This window comes from Vulpes vulpes, chromosome 1 (genome assembly GCF_048418805.1).
Source record: "Vulpes vulpes isolate BD-2025 chromosome 1, VulVul3, whole genome shotgun sequence".
Lineage (NCBI taxonomy): Eukaryota > Metazoa > Chordata > Mammalia > Carnivora > Canidae > Vulpes > Vulpes vulpes.
In genome coordinates this window covers 169,349,478-169,365,100 of record NC_132780.1, presented here as the reverse complement: position 1 = coordinate 169,365,100, position 15,623 = coordinate 169,349,478, and the positions used below count along the sequence as shown (strand labels likewise).

Below are 15,623 nucleotides of genomic sequence, written 5' to 3'. Positions count from 1 at the left end.
CTGCAATGTATCCCTCTGCCCCTATATTATTTCTCTCTGATAATGTGTTCTGAAAGAGCCAAGTGTCCTTGGGCTATACTTTATTACTGGTGGTTTTAGCTTTCCTATCTTATCTCCCCACTTGGTCCCCACCTAAATTCCTTGAGGGCAGAGACCACATCCTCTATTCTCCTCCAGTTCCCCACAAGAACAAGAACAGAGCTGGGCAAGCAGCAGACCCTTAGAAGATACCTGTTGAATAAATAAAATAATGAATGAATGAAACAATTGACTGATTTTCATGTTTTTAAATTAAAAAGTCACATTAATCTATTTCCTGAATAAAGTTCCCAGGACAATCCTTTCAGGTATACAACCAGATAAATTAAATTTTAAAATAGCACTTTGGGAATAAACTATTTTCTGAGGACTGAAATAAATGTTATTTACTACAATATGAATGACAGCAACATTATAAGTTGCATAAGAAATCTGCTTTTTAGGTATCCATAGCATAATAATGTGGCATCTCTTATTTCCTTATAAAAGCAGATTTTACCTGGAGCTGGGGAGGACAAAAGGGCAACCATGCCTTGGTGTTAATTATTCCATATATTACTGTTAGTGTTATGTGTTGAAGCTGGAGAATTCAGGCAAGTCAGACAAGATATGAGGATTTTCTCTAAACAGATTGTTTAAATCTATCGCTGATTGGGGCAGAGCACCTTTTTGGAAATACGGGAGATTCACTTAGCAAAGTCCATTTCTAGTTACATTCCTTCCTTGTGGTTTAAGAAACTTCGGCTAGAACCAAACTGCCTTGGAATCAAATTATTTGTTCTCTCATGCACTTGCTAATCACAGGTGGTCACCAAATAAAACAGCGCCAATGACCAACAACACTGCCGGGGGCAGGGGCTTTGCCTTCAAAGCTTAATATAGCTTAATGCTATAAGCCCTATTAACCTCCCCAGGCCCAGGCTGACAGTTAACCTAAACAACTTCACGATCTCTTAGAAATCATTATTCTTGCATATAAGCATATATTTACTTATCACCAAAAGTATCAATATTACATAATTATAGAAAAACTGTGTATTAATATAACAGATAATATAACTGGAGGGACTTACTGAGGATTATCTGAGACCTAAAAAAGTTAGGCCCATTAAAATAGATAATTACTGTTTATGGGCTGTACATATGTGATAACAGATTATGTTTTCGAGTTCAAATCAAACCATGTGAAAACACATATTACCAGGCAGGGCAGTCAAGGGACCTGAGACACCACAGTAAAACACCAAAGGAAAATAATACAGTCACTTTGAGGTTAATATGTATAAATTTAAAGTTTAAAAAAAAAAAATGCTGCTAGAAGGATTTATCCACTTTTACCCAACTGATGAAATCAGAGCAGTTTAAAGCTAGAATGTAATTCTGAGTTTACATTACAATCCGTTCTACCTCAGGCAGAGATAGAGCAGCTTATCCAAGCTTACACCACCAGCCAGAGCTTGTATTAAAACTTAGGTCTCTTAAGTCCAGCTTCATGTGCAAAACACATAACAGTAAACTTAAAAATTTAAAAAGGACATAGGTAGACAATAAATACTTATTAATGGATTTGAGGAAATAGAGATGCACAATTCAGAACTATCTTCCCCCTTTGTAAATTACCTGCTGACAGGATAAGCCAAGTAATTCCCTGAAGTTCTGACTTTGACTTGTCCAACATAACCGAGGCTTCTTAATGCAGCAGATCAGCCCTTTCATAATCAATAAGATGCTATTGCAACAATTATTGAAGGATACAACTTGGTGGCGAAACCAAAAGCTTTGTAGCATTCTTATGAAGAAGTTCATTTGAAAAAAACCTATCCACAAAATATGGGTTTCCTGACAGAAGTGCAGTTCAGTAGAGAAATCTATAAAAGACAGGTATGACTAAGCAACCACAAATAACTAGAAATACAAAAACTGTCAGGAGTCTGGGGACCACCACATGCCTGCATATAAAGATAAGTTGGAGTTTCCCCTCTATTGTTCCTAATGAAAAAGAGGTCTTTTTTGTACTAGTATTTCCTTTTAAATAAAAAGTCTCCATGGTGTATAAGGCTTTATAAACAATATTTTATTCCATACTCTGTCGCACCTGCTTCAAAAACAAATTTTGAAACACTCTGGTTGTTGCTGGGCAGGCAACTGACCAGATCAAATTTTAAGCAATCAATATTGCATTTTTGATTAGTTTGATTGTGTATCTCCTCAAGGAACCTCTTAAATCTATAGCTTAACTCTTACTAAGGAAACTAAGTCTTAATAATCATGTAAAACATACTGCTACATGTCCTACGCAGTATCAAGTACACTACCGAATTGTTCCTTACAGTCTGACACCTTGCTATTTAACTTCTCTTCTTCCTAAAAGAAAAAACAACAACAACAACAAGAATCTCGACCCAACAAAACAGCTTAAAATAATTAGAGGCCACAATTTATACATCAAGATGAAACTGACCATGGCACTACAAGGGGAAAGAAACCAAACACCCATGTTTACATCACGATGTAAAAATATTCATAGCATCCCAGGCAGGAAAAAAAAAAAGAAAGAAAGAAAGAAAAAGACAAAACAAACAAGGAAATCCTGGCACGACAGGACAAGCCTGGTTTACAGTTCTCCTTGCGCAGGTATAAGACTAAAGAAATGTACTGGGTGGGGAGGGAAGGGAGAGTAGAGAGGAATCCCCTGCTCGAACTTGTTTCATTCAGGAGCTAGGTAACTAGGCAGCCTAGAAAAAAGCTGGTCATACAGAACAGAACCAGGCTGAATGTCCCAAATCGGGAGGAACTAACCCCAAGGGAAGCGGGACCCCTTCCCCAAATTCCCGAGCCACACCGCCGGAGCTGGGGGCTTCCCGCAGACTCCACTTCCCGCAGCGCTGTCTGGCTCCCCGACCGCGGAGAGCCGGCCTGCGGGGCGCTGGGGCCCCCCACCCACCTCGGCTCCCCGCCCTTTCCATTGTTGTGCAAGTGCGATGGGTCACCTGCCCGCGCGGGCTCCCGCGCCCGCACGCGCCGCGCACCGGGGCGCGCCCCCCGCAGGACCGCGCGCGGCGCCCCGGCCCCCGGGGACCCCGCCCGGCCCGTTGCGGGTCCCCGCAGTGCTCACCGCCACGAAACCCGAGGAGGAGGCGATGAACACGCGGATCACCATCCTCTCGCACGCCGGGACGGACCGTCTGCCCCAGCGGGCTCGGGGCTGGCGGGGACGCGGAGGCAAAACTCGGCTTCGAGCCGCCGCCGCTGCCGCCGCCGCCGCCGCCGGGCAGAGCACTCGGGTCGGGGAAGACCGCCCGGACCTGACTCCCTCCCGCCGGTCCGCAGATAAAAGCGCGGAGCCTCCCGGCCGCTGGCCGCGGGAGGAGGGGGGAGGGGAGGAGGAGGGCGCGGGCCGCGGGGCGTGATGGGAGTTGTAGTTTCGGTCTCTCCTTGGAGCGCCCAGTGGACTGAGCTCTTTCCAGCCCCTCCTTGCTGCGTGACAATCGCGCACACACGCAGGTGGCTGGAGGGAGAGGCTGGGAGACGCTGTGGCAAGGGGTCGCGAGGGCAAGGGGCGTGCGGGGGGCGGGGGGAGGAAACGAGGCGAGAAGGCTTGGTTCAGAGGCTCAGCGTGGCTTCTCTGGTTTGGAGCATCCCCACGCGGAACGCCGACGGCCAGGACCGAGCGGCGCCCACCTGCGGTCTTCAGGCCGCGAGCGCGCGGGGCAAGCCCTGACGACCTGCGGCCGCGGGCGGGGCGGGGCGGGGCGGGGCGCGCCGGGCTCTCCCGGGGGGGGGGGGCGGGGTGGCGGGGGGGGCGTGGTAAGGGCGGCGGGGCTGGGCGCCCTTCCGTGTGCCCCGCGGCTCCGGGGGTTGCAGAAAGGTGATTCTTTTAGTTAAATGAGACGTTTTCTTCCTCTGTAGATGCTGAAAATTAGAAGCCAGATGAGAGCACAACCGATATTTTATTTTTCTTTGCAAAACTGTAATTGTAGTCGAAAAAATAAAATACCAAGCGAAATTAGAATCCTTCTATCAGCCTTGGGCATCAGGACCCCACCCGCCCCACCCCCTCCTCTACACAATGGCTTCGCCTCTGTGCACCTCATATTTACAAATGAGCCAAATCTGTGCCTTTTTCAGACCTGATGCACATTCCAAGCACAGTCTCCCAGGAGGATGCTGTTAAAATAAAAAGCTTTTATGTGGTTGCTAATAGTTTAGGAATAGTTATTTAGCAAGTGTTTTCTGTTTCACAAAAGCTTAAGCCTCTCACCGTTTGGTGGAATGAACCAGTTTTCCCAACTGTATTTACTTTCTGCCTTTCAGCGGGGGAATTTAGCTGAGTTCTGGGAACAATGTTAATTAATAGTTCTAGAAAGAAAGAAATGAGATGATGAAGTCTCTAGCTCTTTGGTACATTTCTTGCACAGATACTAATCATTTTGGAGCTTTGCTTTTTAGAGCATTTTTTAATATTTCAAGTTTCTAACCTTTCCTATTAAGTCATTTCTGTAGTATTTCTTTTGAATTTAGTACATTAACAGAAGATTCAATCCTAATGGGATGTAATTTCTTATAAACAATAACTAAATATAACTTTTGCTGTAATTAATATCTCTCTGCATATACACTTTAATTTGGCTACCCCACATGTGGAAATGAATATTTTATAAAATTTAAAATAATTTCTTAGTGTTTCCTATGTAACTGCCACTGTTAAAAGTCAATATTTTCTTCAGTTTGGAATTATTCAGCTGTGAAGATATGGTTAAACTAACTCAACAGGGATCCCTGGGTGGCGCAGCGGTTTGGCGCCTGCCTTTGGCCCAGGGCGCGATCCTGAAGACCGAGGATCGAATCCCACATCGGGCTCCCGGTGCATGGAGCCTGCTTCTTCCTCTGCCTGTGTCTCTGCCTCTCTCTCTCTCTCTCTCTGTGGCTATCATAAATAAATAAAAATTAAAAAAAAAAAAACTAACTCAACAAATAGAAACTCAGAGCCTATTCTCTGAAAGGTACCAAAGTGGATGAAAAGTTGAATAAGTCATTTCCTCAGTCAGCAGAGAACCTATTGTCTGCAAAACAAAAAGACAGGTACAGAAATAGCAACAGAACAAGACACACTGTACCAATAGACTGCTGTGTGGATATAGAGGAGAGCGTGGCTTTTTAGAAGAGATTTTGAAGATGAATAGAATATCTGCTGGCAGATAGGGAATGCAGGATGAGAATATGCAGTTTATGAGATCAACAAGGAGTTGGTTGTGCTTCAGAAAAGGATATCTGGGGGTTAATAGGAACAATGTGGAAAATGCAGGTTTGAGTGAATGCAACAGGAGACTCCCACTGGGTTGTCTGCCCAGCTCCTTGCTCTTTTGTGAAATCTGTTTCTCAGATCTGATCTAAGAGGTTGTACGGGTGTGCCCCAAAGACCTGTTCACATAGCAAGACCCAAGCCAATTGGTCTAGAGGTGAACACCTGACCCAAGGTAGACCAGGCAATATCCCTACCCTAAGATTTGGAATTAGCACTGGTAAAGAAAGAGAGAGCTTAAACTTTAACTTGTGATCTGGAAGCTGAGAGCTTTCAGAAGCCGTTTCAACATGAGAGCGGGAGAAGCTGAAGAAGCCAGTCAATAGGAAGAAAGCAACAAAGCAGATGCCTGGAGAGTGATGGAGATGAGTTTCAGAGAATCCTGATAATGTTTTTGTCCAGAGATCCTAAAATTATGACCTGAGTGGCAAATTGTATGTTTTATGGATAAAGTTTTATTGGAACACATTTCTTTTCATATTGTCTATGGCAAAGTGACAGAAACCATATGGCCTGTGAAACCTAATACATTTACTATTTGGCCCATTACAGATAAAGTTTGCCAATCCATGTTTATGGCTCAACCTGTTCCTACATCCCTGTTTTTAAGACCTACATAATATCCCTGTATCCATATCATAAATTCCTCATCTTATGCCACCTCAAATAGGTTTCTGGTTTTTGCAACCAAAACACCCTCACTGAGAATTTTAAAGTGAATTTGTAAGCATTCCAAGGAAGCAAAGGATATGATCAGAACTATACTTTAAGATCATTCTGGTTATACTTCTTTTTATTCCATGCTGGTGAAAAAGTTTAGAACTTGTATCCAGGACAAAGTGTTAACAGTCCAGGAACCCACAACAGCTAGTGTGGAGTTGAGACCCAGAGTTAGTAAACAACATGGAAGAGTGAGTGAGAGTAGAAAACAATCTGGGATATAAACTAGAGGTCCAAGATCAACACCAGGGTATCATACCACAGGGAGGATTAGGTGCCCATCTGATAGGTAAAGTCTACAGATAAAGCAGACAAACCAAAACTTAAAGACAGAACTCAGAAAATTGAGTAGGTCATTAAGGCTTTAGGTAATGCTTCTGCATTACCTAAGACTTGAGCCCCTTTATAAGTCAGGATAGACCTGGCTAGTGTGAGTTTTTTCTTCCTTTAATTGAGATATAAGTGATATATAATGTGTAAACTACTTATTTCACCCATCCCCCCCGCCCACCTCCCTTCTGGTAACCATTAGTTTATTCTCCGTAATTAAGGGTGTATTTCTTGGCTTGTCTCTGTCTCTCTTTTTTTTCCCTCTTACTCATTTGTTTCTTAAATTCCACATATGAATGGAATCATATGGTATTCGTCTTTCTCTGACTTGTTTCACTTAACATTACACTTTCTAGCTCCATCTATGTTGTTACAAATGGCAATATTTCATTATTTTTATGGCTGAATAATATTCCATTGTATATATATATATATATATATATATATATCCCACATCTTTTTTATCCATTCATATATCAATGGAGACCTGGCTGCTTCCATAATTTGGCTATTGTAAATAATACTGCTGTAACAATAGGGGTACACATGCCTTTGAATTAGTGCTTTTGTTTTTTGGGGGTAAATATCTAGGAGCTCAATTACTGGATTATGGGAGTTCTATTGTTGACATTTTGAGGAGCCTCCAGACTGTTTTCCACAGTGGCTGCACCAATTTTCATTTCCACCAACAGTGAAAGGCAATTATTTTTTCTCCACATCCTTGCCAGCACTTGCTGTTTCTTGTGGTTTTTGTATTTTAGCCATTCTGGCAGGGGTGAAGTAAGCTACAATGATTTTAAAGTATAATGGGAAAAAATAAAGTAAGATATCTGCAATGGTTGGAAAATATTAAAATACCTATGATTTGTATTGGAAACAAAATCACAGATGTTTGCTGCTATTACAGTAACTTGTCTACATTCATAATTGAAGGAATTAGTATGTTTTTAAAAAGATTTTTATTTATTGTATAGAGCAAGAGAGAGAGCACTCGGGTGCAGGTGCATGGGGGTGGGGGTGGGGCCAGAGGGGGAAGGAGAAAGAATCTCAAGCAGACCACCACCACCCAACCACCACTGAATACAGAGCCCAACACTAGGCTGGATCTCACGACCCTGAGATCATGGCATAGGCCAAAATCAAGAGTCAGATGCTTACCTGAGCCAGACAGGTGCTCTGGAATTAATAAATTTCTGTTAGAGTTCAATGAAAATATAAATATGTTCATTTGTTTCTCATTCAAGTTCATGAACTCCCTAAATTCTATCCACAAATCTCTTGGGTAGGCTGGGAGGGCATGTGTGCCCAAAAACCCCAATTTAAGAAACCATAGTATATGACTGTATCCAAATATGTAAAAGTATATGAATTTGCCTAAACAGAAAGTATAGAAAGAAACAAAAAAGAGCCATGAAGAGTTCCTTGGAGAAAGCTTCCATTTAAAAATTGGAAAGAGAACAAAGAACTAAAAGGAATGGAGGAGCCATCAGAAAAAATACAAAACCCAAAGGGTACAGTATCACAAAATGCATGAGAGGAGTTCTAAGCTTCAGGAAGCAGAGAATATCAAGAACATTACTCAGCCTAGAAGTCAAGAAAGATAATAGAAATGGAGGCCTGGAGTTCGTTAGTCAGCAGCCTGTGTTCACATTCCAGCTTTACCACTTAATTTCTTGGACAAATTTTGTCACCTCCCTAAGCCTCAGTTTTCATGTTTATAAAGTGAGTCTAAATAATAATTATCATTCACGACTGTTATTAGTGTGAATTATGCTTTGGATGTTCTCCGAATTATGCCTTAGAGTATCTGTTTGGAGGCTATTCCCACTCCAACTGGGTGCAGATGTTTGGTCCCTATCTGTGTACTTAGTGTGACCTACTGCAGCCTGAAAGCAACTTATGACCTTCATGACCAGACTTGAAAATACATGTCAGTCCTCTTTCAGGAATTCACAGTTGGAAAATCTAAAGACTAAGGTAATCAGTAGTAGGAGCATAAAGGAAGTTGCTACAAGGGTTGAGAAGCTTTGGGCCAAGTTAAGGAATGAGGAACTGAAATGAATTAAGAGGGAGTCAGTGTGTGATGGGAGAACGAAGCCCCCGTGGAGTGAAAAGTAGAAGTGCCAGTGAAGAGGCTGACAGCTGTCTTAGTTCCAGTCTTAGTTTCCATGAATCCAGGTGTGCCACGGTTCCTGTTTTGGGTTGCTGTTTAATAACATCCACCTTTTATCCTGGGCTAATTTAAGAGGGGTCTTTTCCTGACAACTCCCAAATCCTACCAGAATACCCATGTAAACTGTGGGTAGTAAATCATGTGCCTGTCGGGGCCAAGCAAGTGACATAAATGAGAGAGGTGAGGAAGGTCCAGATACAGGGGCTTCACCATGTGGTCTGTCACTAACAGGACAGTACATCTAAAAAAATTGAGATTTTTGCTGAAATATTCTGAAATTTCAGTGGTAACTTAATTTTTTAAAAACTGACTCAACTATGCCAAAACCTCTGCAACCCTGTACAATCCTGTGGTTCTCCAAGTTCCTCCCTCCAGTGTAAATAAAACTCTGATCCCAGTGTTAGGAGCCCAATAAATCCACAAGAAGCACTAGGTGTTATTACAATGATGATGGTTTGTTATCATTGCTGACCTTTGTGAGAGCACTTCCAGCAGAGGCTGGAAGCATTAGCCTGCTGGCAGTGGCTTCAGGGCTGACGAGGCACAAGAAACAACTGCATCGTCTTTTCTAATTAGGATTTGATTTGAAAAGTGATGAGAGGGGACAAGGGAGGACAGAAATATGAAGCGGAATCAGGGAGCATAAACATTCTTCAGTAAGGTTTATCTACACATTAAAGAGCTCTTTTAAGCGGTCTGGAATCTCAACTCTCCAGATTTTATTTTTAGAATGGAATTGAATCTGATTGATAATTCTGTTCGGTCAGGGCTGCCCTCTTTAAACAGGACTCGAGCCAATAGTATCTAGCTCCCCAAGGATTTAACTTAAGGCACTTCTGTCACTACATCTATGCCCATCACAAATCCCTGCCCTGCTCCAGACAGTTGCTCCTCTGAAAGCTGATTTGGCACATTTGGCTGTTAGTAGGTGACAGATGTGTGGGAGAAGAGGTTATAAGTTTATAAGAGGGCAGGGGTAGGTCAGAGTGGTTATAGAACTGGTCTCTGAGCCAGACTTAAATTAATGTCACAGCTTTATGAACCTTCCTTACATGGGAACCTAACATGGGATACCTCACCTTCCTCATTGTTGTTGGGGGCTTAATGAAGAAGATGCATGTAAGGTGCTTTTATACACAGTGCTTTGGACCTAGTTAGGACTCAATAAGTATTAGCAATTACTAATCATGTAAAGTAAATTCAGAGAATGGCCTTCATTTGCCTAAAGAATATAAATTTTAGGGCATCTGGGTGGCACAATTGGTTAAGCATCTGCTTTTGGCTCAGGTCATGATCTCAGGGTCCTGGGATCCAACCCTGTATCAAGCTCCCTGCTTAGTGGAGAGCCTGCTTCTCCCTCTCCCTCTGCCTGTCCCCTTGCTTGTGCTCTCTCTCTGTCAAATAAATAAATAGAATCTTTAAAAATATATATATAATTTTCATAAATTTTTAAAATTATTTTAGGGAAAGTGCGAGCAGGGAAGGGAGGGAAGAGCAGAGGGAGAAGGACAAGCACTCTGTACTGAGCGTGGAGCCTGATATGGAGCTTGATCTCACAACTATGAGATCATGACCTGAGCCAAAATCAAGAGTCAGACACTCAACAGACTGAGCCACCCAGGTGCCCTTAAATTTCACAAATATTTCTGTTTTATGTCTATGAGTTTCATTTTCTAAATAGCAAAGATCTGGTTTGTATGGGCCTCTTTGTACAGTGCCATGTTCAGTTTAAGTACTTAAAATCTTTTTGATGTTAATGAATTTTAGAGGAAACCATACTTAAGATAAAAGGAATATTGGTAAAATGAAGCAGTAATAAAGTCAAATAATGGCAGCTTGAATTCCATAAGAGAATGGAAACAGGCTCATTCTGTGTATTTTTAATGAAATAAAGTCTTAGTTAACAGGAACACACTAACCAGTCCCTGAATTGGATGGAACTTTGATCACTCATGTTTAAGGAATGAAGAAAAATCATAAAGTAAGGAACAAGCCTCGAAACCAACATTCAGGACATATTTGAATCTGCACATATTTGACCTACCCCAGAGGGTTCCCTAACCTGTCTGAGAGGAGAAAACACTTTCATTTCTTCAATGCCTTGATTCCTCTAGGAACTGGAAAAAAGTATGAGAAGAAAAGCGAACTGTAACTAGAAGGCTTTGAGATCTGCTGGTCACCACAGGAAGAACTAAAAACCTTGTGTGCAGTTGATTTCTTTCAGCTATATTCATTCAGTATGTGCCAGATGCTTTGCTAGGTGCTGGGAATTCAGTGGTAAATCAAACACAGTCCCTACCCTTATAGAGGTTATGGCTAATCCAGAAGATGAAAGCTGAACAAGAATATACTTGAAGGAAATGACAACACAAAAATTGTGTTGCTTTTTTTTGTTTTCTTATCTTAAAGGACTCTTCTAATCAACTATTTTTGGAGAGAGATATCTATAAAATTCTCTTCCCATTCCAAGATTACATTCCACGTCAGAAGATGATATCACCATGACAAAATAAAGATTAAAAGTTGATACTATTTAGATAGTTGCAGGCAACACAAGTTAGGAGAACTTTCAGTACTCTACAATATTTTGGTTAGTTCACTGCCTTTATAAATGATTAGCATATTATAATAAACAAAAATTTACATTTAGGTTATTGTTGAATTCTGAAATTATTTTGATTCCTCATGAATATATTGCTAATGAGTTTTCAGTTCATTATAATTTCTTATTATGCTAGGCATAAAGGCCATTTAGAATAATTGCAGCAGAGAAAGTCTAAGAAAATGTTTATATATAGCTACAATTAAAGAAAATGGAATAGTGTGGTTAAACAAACAAAGTGTTATTATTGTTATAGCAATTATTTTTATTATTTGTTTCCTGTGATTTTGAAGGGCTTGCTGAATGAAAATTATGAACATTTGCTTTTAGTACCTTTTAATGCCTTGAGCAATAATGATTTCAAAAAGAACAATGAGGTCTGATTACCTTTAAATTTCTTGACTCTTTCCTTAAAAGTAGAACCAAAAGATGAGAAAAATATATATAGAACACTCTAACACTAGGTTGCCACTTCTTTTCCTCAGTTCTTTGTATCTATCCTTATCCAATTCATTCAGGGACAAGTTTAATTATGGATATCATTCTACTTTGGTCTCACCTGCAGTAAGAGCCTGTGGGTTTCAATACAATCTTTCCAGAAGGAAGGCATTTTTGCATTAAGCAAAATTCCATTTAACACTGATGTCAGGAGTGAGACTTCCCTATAAATTCAACTCACTGTACTCAGAAGCCATGATCTGGACAGACATCCTAAGTTTATGACAACATGAAGCACTTAACAATAGAATTCTACTCCTTCCTTGCTCCCTAGTTGTAAACCAGACATATTTAAAAAATTCATTAAATTTTTCTTGCTACAAGAACAATGTAGTGAAAAATCTTATTTTACTTTAACCATAGTTACATTTGCCCCAAACATATGGTTTTTTAAAAAGCCAAATCCATTCGGTTTGATTTATCTGTTGAACACCTGCTCTCTATGAGCAACTTCTTAAACTTTATCTCTTCAGCACTTTGCATTTCTTTAAAATTTAATAATCATTAGGATATCATATCTCAAAATCAGAAAAATATTAACATGTCCTCATAATTCCTGAGAAGCTTAAAACTTTGATAGCAATTCAATAGGAGGGGTATTAAGCAATTTTAATTCCATACCATGACCATTTATCAAGGTCCTACTAGGCACTAGGCACTCTACTGGATGCTGAGAATACAAAGATTCATAAAATAGAGAGAGTATGTTGGGGGGTGGGGTGAAATGTTTTTGTACAAACTAAAGTCCCGGGTAGAAGCACAAACAAAGGTCAGTGAGTAGTTGTGTGAGAACAATGCAGAGACATGGAATATGGGTCCTTTGAAAAGAATCTTTGTAGTGTGATCTAAAACTCACTTGCAATATGTATCATTATTGTTCCTGTTTCAGATAGTAGAGTGATATTTTGGATAGTTGAAATCTCGTAAGTTTCTATTTTCCTGTGATTTGCTATATTTTACCCTTGTTCCTGGGTGAAGAGTAACAACTGTATACTCAGTCAAAGGTGGAAGATGCTCAAGGACACAACTCTGCAGTCCTGAATAGAGGCCTGTGAGCCTAAAGCAGAGATGGGCTTCCTGTGTCCAAAATCTACTTCTGTTCTCATATCAGTTGCTATACATGCAGCTGCATGCTGGGCTAAACCCTAGAAATTTTCAGGGGCCTTAGTGACATCATTTCACATAACAAGAGAGTACAAGGAGGTGAACCTAGGTTTATTGTAGCAGTCCAACAATGTCCTCAAAGTCCAGGACACTTTCTGGTTTCCATTTTGCCATCCTTAGCATAATGACATTCTTCCTTGGGCTTGTGGCTCATGGTGGCCACAGCCTCAAGTAGAGAATCTTCATACCATCATCAAGTAGTAAGAAGGAAGAAGGCAGGCAGAAAATATGCTTTCCTCTTGTCACAGAGGGAAAGCTTTCCCAGAAGTCCCCTAGTGAACTTCTTCAATCTCATTCATTAGAACTTGGTCCCATAGTCACCGGGGGAGGAAGCTAGGAAAATGTGTATCAGTAAGGAGAATGTGAGAGCCAAGATGGGCTTAGGTCTGTTATCATTGATCCAGTGGGGGTAGGATGAAGGATGGGCATATTAGTAACCCAAACTACTGAGGTTCTGCTAGCAAGGCAGATAATGCTGGGGGTGGGGTGGCTGAGTGCAACAAATAGTGACTACTACAGTCATTTGCTTAGTGGGACCTTGAGTACATAATTTAGCATCCGTGCCTCAGTTTCCACATCAGTAAAATGGAGATCATAATAAAACCTAATTCCTAGCCTTGGGATGAGGATGAAATGACATAATCCATGCCAAGTGCTTAAATAAGTGCCAGACATGGTAAACACTCATAAATATTGCTTACTAACAAAAAGAGGCACTGTATTTTCCAAGGTGCTTGATTTACAACCAAATTCTTCAAATCCCCTGGATAGCACTGTGTGCAGAAGATATAGAACTGGAGAACATGAATGTTTCAACCCTCCAAGGAGAGTTCTTTCCCCAAGACCTATGTCTGTGGTACAGTTTGGACCCTCTCTCTACTTTCCCTGTAATATCCCCTCATTCTTCTTCTTTTCTTCCCTTCCCTCCTCTCCCTTTCTCCTCTTTTTCTCACATTTACTTTTCTATCTCCTCTTCCCATGCATATTCCTTTTCTCTTTTATGATCCCCCCCCCTTCCTTTCAGACCAGGAAATGACCACTGCTTCACTCTACTCCTGACTTCAAGGCTAAAAAAGAATGCTGACTCTCATATAGGACTCTTCCAAGTCCTGAGACAGTTATCTTCCAAGGTTATAATAGGTGATATATTCAGAGCTAGGTTAATTTATTCTGCATGTGCTAAAGCATAAGTAACTCACAAGCCAGTTGATAGTCATGCACCTGGCAGGGATGGATTTGGTGCAAAACACACATCATCACTGCATGAGTTTCTTTTTTACCCTATCACATTTCTAAAGGCCAGAAGAAAATCATTTTAGGAAAAGGCAAAATCTTTTTAATTTAATCAAATTTGTCTACCCACCTTTTCCTAAAAGAGTAAGGCAGAAATTAGACAAATAACTTAAGAAGTGAACTTTGAGGGGCACCTGTGTGGCTCAGTCGGTTAAGCATCTGCCTTGAACTCAGGTCATGATCCAGGGGTCCTGGGATCCAGTCCCATATCCGGGTCCCTTCTGTGGGGTGGGTGGGGGTCTACTTCTCCCTCTCCATCCTCCCCTCCCCCATTCATGCTCTCTCTCTCAAATGGATACATAAAATCTTTTTTAAAAAAAAGTGAGCTTTGAAAGAATAGATTTGCAGAAGAATTATCCAGCAAGAAAAAAATATTTGTTCCTCATTTAAAAACAAAACCAAAATAGAACCAGATTCCTGTGAGACTGATGGGGGAATGCGAGATAAATGTACATGCTATGAGCTTTGGAGGTGAGCAGGAGAAAAAGTCAGCATAAAGCTGTCTATTTAAGGCTACTCTGAGAAATTGGAAACATTCATTTTTGAAAATGGAAGTTCCAGCTTCAGCATGCAATATGATCTTTCTTCAATTGAATGATATGACTTCTGAACATTAGTAAAGTCCTGTGTTTCTCTGCTTTTTTTTAAATTGCCTTTAAATTAGCACAAGAGGCAGATGATTCCCATTTGTGCTTTCGAGAGAAGAGAAAGGGAATAGATGCAGAAGAATAGATGCAAACTGTGTTAGAGCCACTCCCTCTTCTCACTCATCACTCCCTAGCTCTCCATCCAAACAGGAAGAAGCCCCGGTGCCTGCGGCAGGATCTGTGAGAAAACAGCAGCGCTTCACTTCCTATTTCCCCTCATCTCCACCAAAGGCCAGTGGACTGAGGTGTTGAGTCTCCTGGGAATCTGTGGTACCTGGCATTCTCTGCATCCACCCAGCTGGAAAGCCTTAGCAGAGGTTAAAACCTCAAATGAAAAGGAGGACCGAAGGGTATAAACTAAGGCAAAAAAGAGCCAAAAGTAAGATAATGTAAGCTAAACTGCTTGCTTTGGACTACATGGCAACAATAACAGCATAGGACTGCTGAATAAGGTATGCAGTAATACAAAAAGAATGAGGATGATATGTACATACTTACATGGATTCCCCTGGATATATGTTAATATTTTGAGGGAAGAAAAAAACAAGGCACAGAGCAGTGAATATCATTTACTTTCTTTTAAGAAGTGGAGGAAATTACAGAGGCATAAAATATCATATCCACAGAAATAAAATAATTGGTTGCCGAAAGAGGCCAAGCAGTAGGGAGGAGAGCAAGGTGGAGGGGATATAGTTAGATATGGTTGACTTCTCTATGTTTTTATGTGATTTTGATGTTGAGACACATAAGTCTTCAACCATGTTTTAACTGTTCAAAAATTAAATTGAATGACAGAGAAAAATAAAAGCAAACTCAATTTGAAATTAAACTGAAACAAATTGACTATATATCATA

General features: G+C 40.9%; 1 protein-coding gene across 1 annotated transcript in view; it reads right to left on the bottom strand.

The window, feature by feature from the left end:
- Positions 1 to 15,623, bottom strand: part of SH3BGRL2 (SH3 domain binding glutamate rich protein like 2) — a 79,598-nt gene that overhangs the window by 58,736 nt on the left and 5,239 nt on the right. Inside the window, exon 2 of the mRNA XM_072749243.1 lies at positions 3,155 to 3,913. Within this exon, the coding sequence (XP_072605344.1) occupies positions 3,155 to 3,913 (759 nt within the window). The remainder of the gene's footprint in view (positions 1 to 3,154; positions 3,914 to 15,623) is intronic.